This window comes from Littorina saxatilis, linkage group LG16 (assembly GCF_037325665.1).
Source record: "Littorina saxatilis isolate snail1 linkage group LG16, US_GU_Lsax_2.0, whole genome shotgun sequence".
Lineage (NCBI taxonomy): Eukaryota > Metazoa > Mollusca > Gastropoda > Littorinimorpha > Littorinidae > Littorina > Littorina saxatilis.
This window is the reverse complement of record NC_090260.1, coordinates 4,571,155-4,585,613: the sequence shown is the minus strand read 5'-3', so window position 1 is coordinate 4,585,613 and position 14,459 is coordinate 4,571,155. Positions and strand designations below refer to the sequence as shown.

The window sequence follows — 14,459 nt, the reverse complement described above, 5'->3', positions numbered from 1 at the left end:
AACTTTCGGACCCCACAAAACATGGTTTGACAGATATATCTACATACCCCTAGTCTTTGTTGAGCCTCAGTGACCCCCTGCCAAGTATGGGAATCCCTCCCTCTCAGCATACTCTTCATCTTGACTGTCATCACTGTCACTGCTGTTACACTCAAACTTATCACTGCATTTATTGCTCTTTTTCACAGAATCATACAAGTTTTTCAGTACTCTTCAAAAATCGTTTTTTTTCGTTGTTAGCAGTGCATACATGGGTAAGACAATTTGGTATCACAGTAACTAATACATACACTATACAGAAATGGTGAGAACTATGAAACTCTAAGAGCTATCGGAACCCCTAGGACCCCCCCCCCCCCCCACCACTCCCCCCCCTCTCTCCAACCCCTGTTCCCGCACTGGTAACATACATCCCTCCCCCCCTCCCCTCCCCCCGCCGTCCCACAATAAAAGTACGCAGAATAAGATAGGATCCCCCCCCCCCCCCCCCCACTATCAACTACTGTAAGAACTGAACATGTTCCATACTGATAAAATGTACCTCTAAAACAGCACATAAAAATAAACTCTTCCAACACATCACAGTGGTTAAAGAACGACTAAAACTACTAAAACATACTAGATGTGTATTCCGGTAATATAACCAGCTGCTAAAACATAGTCTGGCTTCATCGCGTCACAGTGGTGTCACCATACTAAAACCCACTCTATAGATCACAGTATGTAATGTCAGTTATTAAAAGCATACTCCTAGAACATCCTAAAACGTGACACAATCTGTAGAGTTCATTTACCGGTTATTAAAAGCCAGGACAGCCTGGGGGTAGAAACTGTTTCTGAGTCTTGCCGTACGGCATCTGAGGGTTCTGAGCCTGCGCCCCGAGAGCAGAGGCTGGAAGAGATGACCAGCCGGGTGTGTGGGATCCTGCATGATGGACCTACTATACAGGGACTCCACACTTGCTTGCTGCCTGCCAATCACCTTGCTACTGACATTCACCATTCGCACTAAGACATTCCTGTTCTTCACACTCAGACCTCCATACCAGGACACAAAACCAAAAGTGATGACAGACTCGATGAAAGAGCGGTAGAAAGTTTGAAGGATAGAAGAGTTCACATTCAACTTCCTAAGTTTCTGAAGGCAGTAGATGCGTGACTGACATTTTTTGTGTATGAGGGTGGTGTTTGCATTGAAGGACAGCTTATCATCGATAACTGTGCCAAGATACTTATATTCAGCATGTACAGGTTGTAGGGTAAGTGCCCCTAGTATGGACCGCTGGCTCCTCCAAGGATAACAGTGTACAGGTTGTAGGGTAAGTGCCCCTAGTATGGACCATTGGCTCCTCCAAGGATAACAGTGTACAGGTTGTAGGGTAAGTGCCCCTAGTATGGACCGCTGGCTCCTCCAATGATAACAGTGTGCTGGTTGTAGGGTAAGTGCCCCTAGTATGGACCACTGGCTCCTCCAAGGATAACAGTGTACAGGGTGCAGGGTAAGTGCCCCTAGTATGGACCACTGGCTCCTCCAAGGATAACAGTGTGCTGGTTGTAGGGAAAGTGCCCCTAGTATGGACCACTGGCTCTTCCAAGGATAACAGTGTACAGATTGTAGGGTAAGTGCCCCTAGTATGGACCACTGGCTCCTCCAAGGATAACAGTGTACTGGTTGTAGGGTAAGTGCCCCTAGTATGGACCATTGGCTCCTCCAAGGATAACAGTGTGCTGGTTGTAGGGTAAGTGCCCCTAGTATGGGCCACTGGCTCCTCCAAGGATAACAGTGTACAGGTTGCAGGGTAAGTGCCCCTAGTATGGACCACTGGCTTCTCCAAGGATAACAGTGTGCAGGTTGCAGGGTAAGTGCCCCTAGTATGGACCATTGGCTCCTTCAAGGATAACAGTGTGCTGGTTGTAGGGTAAGTGCCCCTAGTATGGACCACTGGCTCCTCCAAGGATAACAGTGTGTAGGTTGTAGGGTAAGTGCCCCTAGTATGGACCACTGGCTCCTCCAAGGATGACAGTGTGCTGGTTGTAGGGTAAGTGCCCCTAGTATGGACCGCTGGCTCCTCCAAGGATAACAGTGTACAGGTTGTAGGGTAAGTGCCCCTAGTATGGACCACTGGCTCCTCCAAGGATAACAGTGTGCAGGTTGCAGGGTAAGTGCCCCTAATATGGACCACTGGCTCCTCCAAGGATAACAGTGTACAGGTTGTAGGGTAAGTGCCCCTAGTATGGACCACTGGCTCCTCCAAGGATAACAGTGTACAGGTTGTAGGGTAAGTGCCCCTAGTATGGACCACTGGCTCCTCCAAGGATAACAGTGTACAGGTTGTAGGGTAAGTGCCCCTAGTATGGACCGCTGGCTCCTCCAAGGATAACAGTGTACAGGTTGTAGGGTAAGTGCCCCTAGTATGGACCACTGGCTCCTCCAAGGATAACAGTGTGCTGGTTGTAGGGAAAGTGCCCCTAGTATAGATCACTGGCTCATCCAAGGATAACAGTGTGTATGTTGTAGGGTAAGTGCCCCTAGTATGGACCACTGGCTCCTCCAAGGATAACAGTGTACAGGTTGTAGGGTAAGTGCCCCTAGTATGGACCACTGGCTCCTCCAAGGATAACAGTGTACAGGTTGCAGGGTAAGTGCCCCTAGTATGGACCACTGGCTCCTCCAAGAATAACAGTGTACAGGGTCAGTATTATGACCTCTCCTCTTTTTGGTTTATATAAACGACATTGTTGATAATATTGAATCAGTGATTAAACTATTTGCAGATGATACCAGCATGTATTTAAGCCTCGATGACCCTTTCCGTAGAACTGAAATACTCAATTCTGATTTAGGTAAGATTGCAAACTGGGCCATCAAATGGAAAGTGAAATTTAATCAGTCGAAAACAGAGTTAATATCCTTTTCCGGTCAAAGATGTATACAGAAATTTCCCCTTGTTTTTGGCGATGTAGCCCTCATAGAAAAAGAAAGTCATAAACATTTAGGTGTTATTTTTCAAGATAATTGTAAATGGGCCTTACACATACAGTCTATTGTGGCAACTTGTCGAGTACTTGTGGCTTGTTTAAAATCTTATAAATATAGGCTCAGTCGAAGATCCCTAGAAGCAATGTATAAATCTTTTATTTTACCTCATTTTGATTATTGTGATGTTGTGTGGGATAATTGTACAAAGAAGCTTTCAGATGAGCTGGAGAAGCTGCAACTCGAATCCATTCGAATTATTGTTGGTGCTGTTAAAGGCACTTCACACGAAACATTGTACAAAATCTGGCTTTATACCACTTATAGAGCGAAGACGCCGTCACAAATTAATGTTATATTATAAAATGGTCCACGGCAATGTACCAAATTACCTCAACGTTTTATTGCCACCTCTTGTTTCTGACCTAAATCCCTACCACCACAGACACCCACTAGAGCGTAAGACTCCCCAGTGTAAATCAGATTTGTACAAGTCATCTTTTATTCCTTCTGCAACTAGTCTCTGGAATAAGTTGCCTGAAAATATACAACAATGTGATTCTGTTGGTCTGTTCAAGCGACATTTCACAGCTTTTGATATTTCAATTCCACCATATTACTATTCCCCAAATCGCAAAACTGAAGTTTTGCATTGCAGGTTAAGACTTGGAATGAGTTATTTAAAATATTATATGTTTAATCGCCACCTAGTAAACAACCCGGAATGTTCTTGTGGTTATTTTGCTGAAACTGTTCTATATTAGTCCCCTGTTTAATAATGAAAAACCGCAACAATCGGTACATTATCTCCAGAATGTGTTAATATTGACACACTCCTGACAGGTGATTCAAACATTTCCATATTTGAAAATAGTGCTATTTTTGTTGTTGTCCAAAGCTATATTGAGAAATCAAACCGCTTTGGGACACCTTAGTTCGATGTTGGTGTGGGTTTTTCTAAATATATTACTTGGGGCCCATCTTTTTTTTGATATTTTGTTGTGTCTTTCGTTCTCGTTTTGTATTTGTTTTCGTTTTCGGTATTGACACAGATTGTGTTCGATAATTCAAACTAAGTTTTCCTTGCTGTTTTTCTCCTGTTCTTTTTTTCCTTTTTTTTTATTTTTTATTTTTTTTTTTATTTTTTTATTTTTTTTTCGTATATATATTTTTTGTTTTGTTGTCTCATCTCTTTTTTTCAAAAAAATGTGTCGCATTGATCATAATCCGCCATGAAATTTCAGGCATGTTTATCTGAGCACTTATCATAAGTTTTAAACTTGTTGTGCTCCTTCTTAATGATGTTGTTATATTATCATGTGTCTGTTTATGAATAAAATACTGTTTAAAGGAACAGTGTACATGTTGCAGGGTAAGTGCCCCTAGTATAGACCACTGGCTCCTCCAAGGGTAACAGTGTACATGTTGCAGGGTAAGTGCCCCTAGTATGGACCACTGGCTCCTCCAAGGATAACAGTGTACAGGTTGCAGGGTAAGTGTCCCTAGTATGGACCGCTGGCTCCTCCAAGGATAACAGTGTACAGGTTGTAGGGTAAGTGCCCCTAGTATGGACCACTGGCTCCTCCAAGGATAACAGTGTGCAGGTTGTAGGGAAAGTGCCCCTGGTATGGACCGCTGGCTCCACCAAGGATAACAGTGTACAGGTTGCAGGGTAAGTGCCCCTAGTATGGACCACTGGGTCCTCCAAGGATAACAGTGTACAGGTTGTAGGGTAAGTGCCCCTAGTATGGACCACTGGCTCCTCCAAGGATAACAGTGTATAGGTTGTAGGGTAAGTGCCCCTAGTATGGACCATTGGCTCCTCCAAGGATAACAGTGTACAGGTTGTAGGGTAAGTGCCCCTAGTATGGACCATTGGCTCCTCCAAGGATAACAGTGTACAGGTTGTAGGGTAAGTGCCCCTAGTATGGACCATTGGCTCCTCCAAGAATAACAGTGTGCAGGTTGTAGGGTAAGTGCCCCTAGTATGGACCACTGGCTCCTCCAAGGATAACAGTGTACAGGTTGCAGGGTAAGTGCCCCTAGTATGGACCACTGGCTTCTCCAAGGATAACAGTGTACAGGTTGTAGGGTAAGTGCCCCTAGTTTGGACCATTGGCTCCTCCAAGGATAACAGTGTACAGGTTGTAGGGTAAGTGCCCCTAGTATGGACCATTGGCTCCTCCAAGGATAACAGTGTACAAGTTGTAGGGTAAGTGCCCCTAGTATGGACCATTGGCTCCTCCAAGGATAACAGTGTACAGGTTGCAGGGTAAGTGCCCCTAGTATAGACCAAGGTTAACAGTGTACAGGTTGTAGGGTAAGTGCCCCTAGTATGGACCACTGGCTCCCCCAAGGAGAGCGCCATGGAACACTTTTATTTGCCACAGTCACTCTCTCTGGGTGTTACCACTATACTTCAAACAGAAAATACAGCTAAACTGAGCAAACAAAGGATTGCACCCATTTTCGTGCCCCAACTAAAACATTTATTCCCGTGTCATTTTTATTCAAACTTCATATGCCATCAACAGCCTTTCATTTGAATACCTGGAACACTTTTCGAATCAAAGATTTCTGTTTTAAGTATCACGTGACCGCCGCCGAAGTAAGGGTACCCCCCCAAATCGACCTGGCAATAACGTCAGGTACCAATTACAAAATCGACACAAAATCAGAATAGGCGCAGCTTGGCAACGTTGACATACGAGAAAAAAGTAAAATCATTGATCTATCCGGAACAGGTAGTTTTGTTTTGCTATCTTGCGTATCTCTTGTGTTATGTATTTTATATTGATGCAGGTGTGGAACGCATGAGCAGTACAAAACGAGAGGATGTTGCGTCCATTTTGAGGGGTACCATGACAAAAAGCGCTTTATTTCAGCAATGCCTAAATGGATTGACTTGAAACTTTCAGGAGCTGAAGTCTACATACGAGACTTACCCTGGCTGACATTTTGGACTACTATATGTTTGAACTCAGATCTTATGCACTCTTCCGGAAAATGTTTTTAAACCCGTCACAGGTTTGTGAATTTCCATCCAAAAAATTCATGACTTTGCAAGCATACAGACAAATGGTTTTTACAAGAACTGACCACTGACGGACATTTGCTAGCCATGTAAACACATGAGAAACAAATGGAACGTTCAGGCTGTATATACGCTATTGACAGCGGTTATTGCTGAATACCTCTCAAAACATGCTGCGGTCACGGATGACTGGACATGGCTGTCGCATTGCAATCCTCCAAATATATTTGGTCGTGTTTACAGGACTAAGAAACGTTAACTAGCAATTGTATGTGTATGAAAGTTTGGCAGTATTTGTAACATTTATTTGCATGTACGCATGCAAAGTCATGATTTTTTTTGGATGTAAACCTTCAAACTTATGACACGTTTTAAAACATTTTCCGGAAGAGTGCATGACATCTGAGTTCAAACATATAGTAGTCCAAAATGTCAGCCAGGGTAGGTCTCGTATGTAGACTTAAGATCCTGAAAGTTTCGAATCAATCCATTTTGGCATTGCTCAAATATAGCGCGTTTTGTCATGGTACCCCTCAACACGGGTGCAAACACCTCTTGTTTTCTTCTGCTCAAGCGCTCAACACCTGCATCAGTGGAACTGACATAACACAAGATATACGCAAGACAGCAAAACAAAACGACCTGTTATGGATAGATACATCATTTGGCTTTCTTCTTGCTTGTAAACGTTGTCAAGTTAAGCCTATTCTGAATTGTTGTCGATTTTTTAATTGGTACCTGACGTTATTGTCAGGTCGATTTCTTAATTGGTACCTGACAGTGACGTTATTGTCAGGTCGGTTTTGGGAGTACCTTCATTTTGGCGGCGGTCACGCGATACCTACAACAGAAATTGTTGATCCGAAAAGTTAAGGGCCTTTAATGACATATAACGTTTGAATGAAATGATACGGCAATGCAATGAATGTTTTAGTTGGGGTACGACAATGGGTACAATAATGTGTTTGCTCAGTTTATGTGTGCGAGTCAGGCTAAATCAAATGTGAATCAGAGTTTGATGAAAACATAATTTGAAGTACAAGCAGAAAATAAAGAAACGAATGGAAACCAGAGATTAAATAAAAGAAATAATCAACTTGCACACACAAAAAGACAGTTTGATATATTCTTTTGAAAATGAGAGCTAGTTATTTCCTATTTTCAGAAAGCTTCTCAATGTTTTGTTAAAATCAGTATGTAGCCGTGTGGAGATTTCACGGCCACTGTCTTTGCTTTTCTCTGCCAATCCCTGTCCCGTTTATTCCCCGTGAGGCGACCATGTGTGTATCACTGTATGTCTTTGTTGTACTTGTGCTCTTAGGATGCTGTGTCGTGGTTGGTTGAATGTTTACATGCTGATTGGTTAATTCGTATTGTGCGCGCGCATTCGGCCCCCGATAGCGTGAGGCGGTCAGTCTGACCCGTGACGCGAAGGTGACAAGACCCTGGGCGGTCTGTGTGTGTGTTGAGTGATTTGAGACCGGCGATTTGTTGAACGGCCCCGCCATAACTTCGTTTGTTTAATTCTGCATTGAAGAGTGAACTGTAAGTAGAGTTTGGTTCTTGTTTGTATTATTGTATTTGCTAGGTTTGATCAGGCCTATGATGTGTTATGAGCGTGTGATTGATGCATTGGTGTGCAAGTACTATGTGTTAGCCATTTTGATCGGCAGTATAGTGACGTCATAGCGTCTGTTTCGTTGTTTTGCCCCTAACGCTACTTACCCGCTAACAATGTTCACTGTCACGCTTCGATATCCGTGATCGTTTGTTTAGGGAATTAGGTTTGTCTCTCCTTTCTTCCCCTTCCTTTTTATTTCAGCTTAACAGCTGAGTATTTGTTATCGTTATGAACATTTCCTTTGCGCTTCATTGTGTCATGTTCTTATGTTGTTTTCCTTTCTTTTTCATGTGTCTGCAGACACTGCCTTCTGGTGTATTTTAATAAAGACATGTTAGATCAACCTCTGTCTCGGCGTCTCATGTGAATACTTCCTGGCCTTCCCCCCTTCCACTCCACCTTATCACAGTATTATTCCCACATTCTTTTGTTCTTAGTTCCCAGAATTCCCAGTAAATCTTCTTTATTTATAAGATCCCGGCGAATCCAACATGTTATTCAACTTATTGTAAACAGAAACATAAGCAATCCTCTTTAAATAACTAATCCTGTAAGTTGAAGACGACTTTGGTATATTTTTGGCATAAAACAGTGATTGGATGTTATGAACTACATGTACAACTGACTGCGAGTCACAGTTTGTGTATCTAATTGTCTTTTTCTGGTTGCCGCTGTTCAGTCAGCTTTCCATTTAAAGAGCAGATGATACTGTATAACGTTAACTGTGCTAACATTAAATCGATGTAGGTTTAAGTAAGCCTTTTATGGTTGCATTTGTTTCAGCAAAAAGTATACGTGAGTGTTACAGGCACACGCATGTCTTTGAAAGACGAGGTTAGTAATTTGCTTTTACCAAGTTGTTTGTGTAAATTCCAGGTATTTTCAGGCTTGTTTGTTTCTAGTTGTAGAAATGGATGTTATTGTTGTAAAATTGCCATACTTTGTTTTAATGAAAAGTTAAACAGTTCATGTCTGTCTGTGTACTGCATGGACAGTCATAACCCTGCTCGCAGCGCCATTTGTGATAAGGTGGAGTGGAAGGGGGGATAGGCCAGGAAGTATTCACATGAGACGCCGAGACAGAGGTTGATCTAACATGTCTTTATTAAAATACACCAGAAGGCAGTGTCTGCAGACACATGAAAAAGAAAGGAAAACAACATAAGAACATGACACAATGAAGCGCAAAGGAAATGTTCATAACGATAACAAATACTCAGCTGTTAAGCTGAAATAAAAAGGAAGGGGAAGAAAGGAGAGACAAACCTAATTCCCTAAACAAACGATCACGGATATCGAAGCGTGACAGTGAACATTGTTAGCGGGTAAGTAGCGTTAGGGGCAAAACAACGAAACAGACGCTATGACGTCACTATACTGCCGATCAAAATGGCTAACACATAGTACTTGCACACCAATGCATCAATCACACGCTCATAACACATCATAGGCCTGATCAAACCTAGCAAATACAATAATACAAACAAGAACCAAACTCTACTTACAGTTCACTCTTCAATGCAGAATTAAACAAACGAAGTTATGGCGGGGCCGTTCAACAAATCGCCGGTCTCAAATCACTCAACACACACACAGACCGCCCAGGGTCTTGTCACCTTCGCGTCACGGGTCAGACTGACCGCCTCACGCTATCGGGGGCCGAATGCGCGCGCACAATACGAATTAACCAATCAGCATGTAAACATTCAACCAACCACGACACAGCATCCTAAGAGCACAAGTACAACAAAGACATACAGTGATACACACATGGTCGCCTCACGGGGAATAAACGGGACAGGGATTGGCAGAGAAAAGCAAAGACAGTGGCCGTGAAATCTCCACACGGCTACAAGTATTTACCTTAATATTTATTGTACGTGTCATAGGTGGTCCATATCACACGACACACATACTGTGATATTGTGCCATTGCCATCACATCTAAAATGTAACAATTGAAGTCTAAGTTGTCTCATGCAGCAAGTTTGGTGTGTTATCAGCTGTGGCTGTGCACAGAAACGTGTCCGTTCTTAGCGTCACGTTCAGAGTGAAAGTTGCCAAAAGTGAAAAAAGGTGAATAAGCCAAACGGTGCTGTGCGTCCGCACCTGTTTTAGAGCCAGTCCATATTAGGTGCCCTGTTTTAGAGCCAGTCCATATTAGGTGCCCTGTTTTAGAGCCAGTCCATATTAGGTGCCCTGTTTTAGAGCCAGTCCATATTAGGTGCCCTGTTTTAGAGCCAGTCCATATTAGCTGCCCTGTTTTAGAGCCAGTCCATATTAGCTGCCCTGTTTTAGAGCCAGTCCATATTAGGTGCCCTGTTTTAGAGCCAGTCCATATTAGGTGCACTGTTTTAGAGCTAGTCCATATTAGGTGCCCTGTTTTAGAGCCAGTCCATATTAGGTGCCCTGTTTTAGAGCCAGTCCAGAGTAGGTGCCCTGTTTTAGAGCCAGTCCATATTAGGTGCCCTGTTTTAGAGCCAGTCCATATTAGGTGCCCTGTTTTAGAGCCAGTCCAGAGTAGGTGCCCTGTTTTAGAGCCAGTCCATATTAGGTGCCCTGTTTTAGAGCCAGTCCATATTAGGTGCCCTGTTAGCCAGTCCATATTAGCTGCCCTGTTTTAGAGCCAGTCCATATTAGCTGCCCTGTTTTGGAGCCAGTCCATATTAGGTGCCCTTCCACAATATAGGAGAAGAAAGTCCAATCCGTCCTCTATCCAGAAGAGGTTGCTTTTCTAGCTGTCTTGCGTGCATATGGTGATACGCCCTTACGTGCTGTATAGTTATGTCTGTCTCTGGTTTCATGAAAACACGTGAGCTGTATAGTTATGTTTGTCTCTGGTTTCATGAAAACACGTGAGCTGTATAGTTATGTTTGTCTCTGGTTTCATGAAAACACGTGAGCTGTATAGTTATGTCTGTCTATGGTTTCATGATCAATTATACCACTCAGTGATGAACAGTGGGGGTAACTTGTTAATATCGTCTTTTTCCTCCCCCCACTCTGCACACATTACACAACACATCAATCATACGACACAGTAATGAACAGTGGGGGTAACTTGTGAACCTGCTCTCCCCCCACTCTGCACACACCAGACAACACAACACATTAATTATACCAAACAGTGATGAACAGTGGGGGTAACGTGTGTACTTTATCTTCTTCACCCCCCCCCCCACCCCCTCTGAACACATCACACAACACATCACATCATTCATACGACACAGTGATGAACAGCAAGGGTAACTTGTGTAGCTCCTCCCCCACACACACACACACATTCCACACATCATACAAAACAATACATTGATCATACGACACAGTAATGAACAGCTGGGGTAACTTGTGTACCTCCTCTTCTTCCTCCCTCCCACTCTGCACACATCACACAACACAACACATATCAATCATACGGCACAGTAATTACCAGCGGGGGTAACTTATTAACCTCCTATCCCCCCCCCCCCACTCTGCACACATCACATAACACGACACATCAATCATACGAGACAGTAATTAACAGCGGAGGTAACCTGTGTACCTCCATTGCTCTCCCACCCCCCCACTCTCCACACAAATCATCAATTATACGACAGAGTGAGAAGCGGTGGGGGTAACTTGTGTTTTTCTTCTTCTTCCTCCCCCCCCCCTCCCACACACTCACACAACAATAAACAGACAAACGAACAAGCAAAGTCGCTAAGATGTGCAGGTCCGATACGCAGTGCCAAAAAAGGAAGGGGGGGGGGGAGGGGGGAGGGAGGAGGATGTACACAAGTTACCAGAGCTGTTTACATCAATAATACGACTCAGCGATGAACAGCGGGGGTAACTTGTGTACCTGCTCTTCTTTCACCCCCCGCCCCCCTACTCTAAACACATCACCATACGGCACAGTGATAAACAGCGGGGGTAACTTGTGCGCCTCCTTTGCTCCCCCCCTCCCCCCCCCCCCTCCCCCCTCACTCTGAACACAAATCATCAATTATCCGACACAGTGAGAAACAGCGGGAGCAACTTGTGTACCTCCTCTTCCCACCCCCCTCCCACTCTGCACACAACACCCAACACAACACATCCATCATACGACGCAGTGATTAACAGTGGGAGTGACGTGTGTATACCTCCTTTTCTTCCTCCCCCCCTCCACTCTGCACACAACACCCAACACAACACATCCATCATACGACGCAGTGATTAACAGTGGGAGTGACGTGTGTATACCTCCTTTTCTTCCTCCCCCCCCTCCACTGTGCACACAACACCCAACACAACACATCCATCATACGACGCAGTGATTAACAGTGGGAGTGACGTGTGTATACCTCCTTTTCTTCCTCCCCCCCCTCCACTGTGCACACAACACCCAACACAACACATCCATCATACGACGCAGTGATTAACAGTGGGAGTGACGTGTGTATACCTCCTTTTCTTCCTCCCCCCCCTCCACTGTGCACACAACACCCAACACAACACATCCATCATACGACGCAGTGATTAACGGTGGGAGTGACTTGTGTACCTCCTTTTCTTCCTCCCCCCCCTCCACTGTGCACACAACACCCAACACAACACATCCATCATACGACGCAGTGATTAACAGTGGGAGTGACGTGTGTACATCCTTTTCTTCCTCCCCCCCCTCCACTGTGCACACAACACCCAACACAACACATCCATCATACGACGCAGTGATTAACAGTGGGAGTGACGTGTGTACATCCTTTTCTTCCTCCCCCCCCTCCACTGTGCACACAACACCCAACACAACACATCCATCATACGACGCAGTGATTAACAGTGGGAGTGACGTGTGTACATCCTTTTCTTCCTCCCCCCCCCTCCACTGTGCACACAACACCCAACACAACACATCCATCATACGACGCAGTGATTAACAGTGGGAGTGACGTGTGTACATCCTTTTCTTCCTCCCCCCCCTCCACTGTGCACACAACACCCAACACAACACATCCATCATACGACGCAGTGATTAACAGTGGGAGTGACGTGTGTACATCCTTTTCTTCCTCCCCCCCTCCACTGTGCACACAACACCCAACACAACACATCCATCATACGACGCAGTGATTAACAGTGGGAGTGACGTGTGTACCTCCTTTTCTCCCCCCCTCCACTCTGCACACAACACCCAACACAACACATCCATCATACGACGCAGTGATTAACAGTGGGAGTGACGTGTGTACATCCTTTTCTTCCTCCCCCCCCTCCACTGTGCACACAACACCCAACACAACACATCCATCATACGACGCAGTGATTAACAGTGGGAGTGACGTGTGTACCTCCTTTTCTCCCCCCCTCCACTGTGCACACAACACCCAACACAACACATCCATCATACGACGCAGTGATTAACAGTGGGAGTGACGTGTGTACATCCTTTTCTTCCTCCCCCCCTCCACTCTGCACACAACACCCAACACAACACATCCATCATACGACGCAGTGATTAACAGTGGGGGTGACTTGCCTACCTCCTTTTCGTCCTCCCCCCCCTCCACTCTGCACACAACACCCAACACAACACATCCATCATACGACGCAGTGATTAACAGTGGGAGTGACGTGTGTACCTCCTTTTCTCCCCCCCTCCACTGTGCACACAACACCCAACACAACACATCCATCATACGACGCAGTGATGAACAGTGGGAGTGACGTGTGTACATCCTTTTCTTCCTTCCCCCTCCTCCACTCTACACACAACACCCAACACAACACATCCATCATACGACGCAGTGATTAACAGTGGGGGTGACTTGCCTACCTCCTTTTCGTCCTCCCCCCCCTCCACTCTGCACACAACACCCAACACAACACATCCATCATACGACGCAGTGATTAACAGTGGGAGTGACGTGTGTACATCCTTTTCTTCCTCCCCCCCCTCCACTGTGCACACAACACCCAACACAACACATCCATCATACGACGCAGTGATTAACGGTGGGAGTGACTTGTGTACCTCCTTTTCTTCCTCCCCCCCCTCCACTGTGCACACAACACCCAACACAACACATCCATCATACGACGCAGTGATTAACAGTGGGAGTGACGTGTGTACATCCTTTTCTTCCTCCCCCCCCTCCACTGTGCACACAACACCCAACACAACACATCCATCATACGACGCAGTGATTAACAGTGGGAGTGACGTGTGTACATCCTTTTCTTCCTCCCCCCCCTCCACTGTGCACACAACACCCAACACAACACATCCATCATACGACGCAGTGATTAACAGTGGGAGTGACGTGTGTACATCCTTTTCTTCCTCCCCCCCCTCCACTGTGCACACAGCACCCAACACAACACATCCATCATACGACGCAGTGATGAACAGTGGGAGTGACGTGTGTACATCCTTTTCTTCCTCCCCCCCCCCTCCACTGTGCACACAACACCCAACACAACACATCCATCATACGACGCAGTGATTAACAGTGGGAGTGACGTGTGTACATCCTTTTCTTCCTCCCCCCCCCTCCACTGTGCACACAACACCCAACACAACACATCCATCATACGACGCAGTGATTAACAGTGGGAGTGACGTGTGTACCTCCTTTTCTCCCCCCCTCCACTGTGCACACAACACCCAACACAACACATCCATCATACGACGCAGTGATTAACAGTGGGAGTGACGTGTGTACATCCTTTTCTTCCTCCCCCCCCCCTCCACTGTGCACACAACACCCAACACAACACATCCATCATACGACGCAGTGATTAACAGTGGGAGTGACGTGTGTACATCCTTTTCTCCCCCCCTCCACTGTGCACACAACACCC

The 14,459-nt window shown here is 45.3% G+C and overlaps 2 protein-coding genes across 3 annotated transcripts in view; both read right to left on the bottom strand.

Annotated features, from left to right (window-relative positions):
- LOC138950262 (uncharacterized) overlaps nucleotides 1–14,459 on the bottom strand; it is a 323,654-nt gene that overhangs the window by 168,643 nt on the left and 140,552 nt on the right. The gene's annotated exons all lie outside the window — the stretch shown is intronic.
- Nucleotides 10,656–14,459, bottom strand: part of LOC138951285 (uncharacterized) — a 103,275-nt gene continuing 99,471 nt past the window's right edge. The window contains exons 12-14 of the mRNA XM_070322915.1: nucleotides 11,759–11,785; nucleotides 10,951–11,009; nucleotides 10,656–10,716 (exon numbers count right to left, since the gene is read on the bottom strand). Coding sequence (XP_070179016.1) covers nucleotides 10,656–10,716; nucleotides 10,951–11,009; nucleotides 11,759–11,785 — 147 coding nt within the window. The remainder of the gene's footprint in view (nucleotides 10,717–10,950; nucleotides 11,010–11,758; nucleotides 11,786–14,459) is intronic.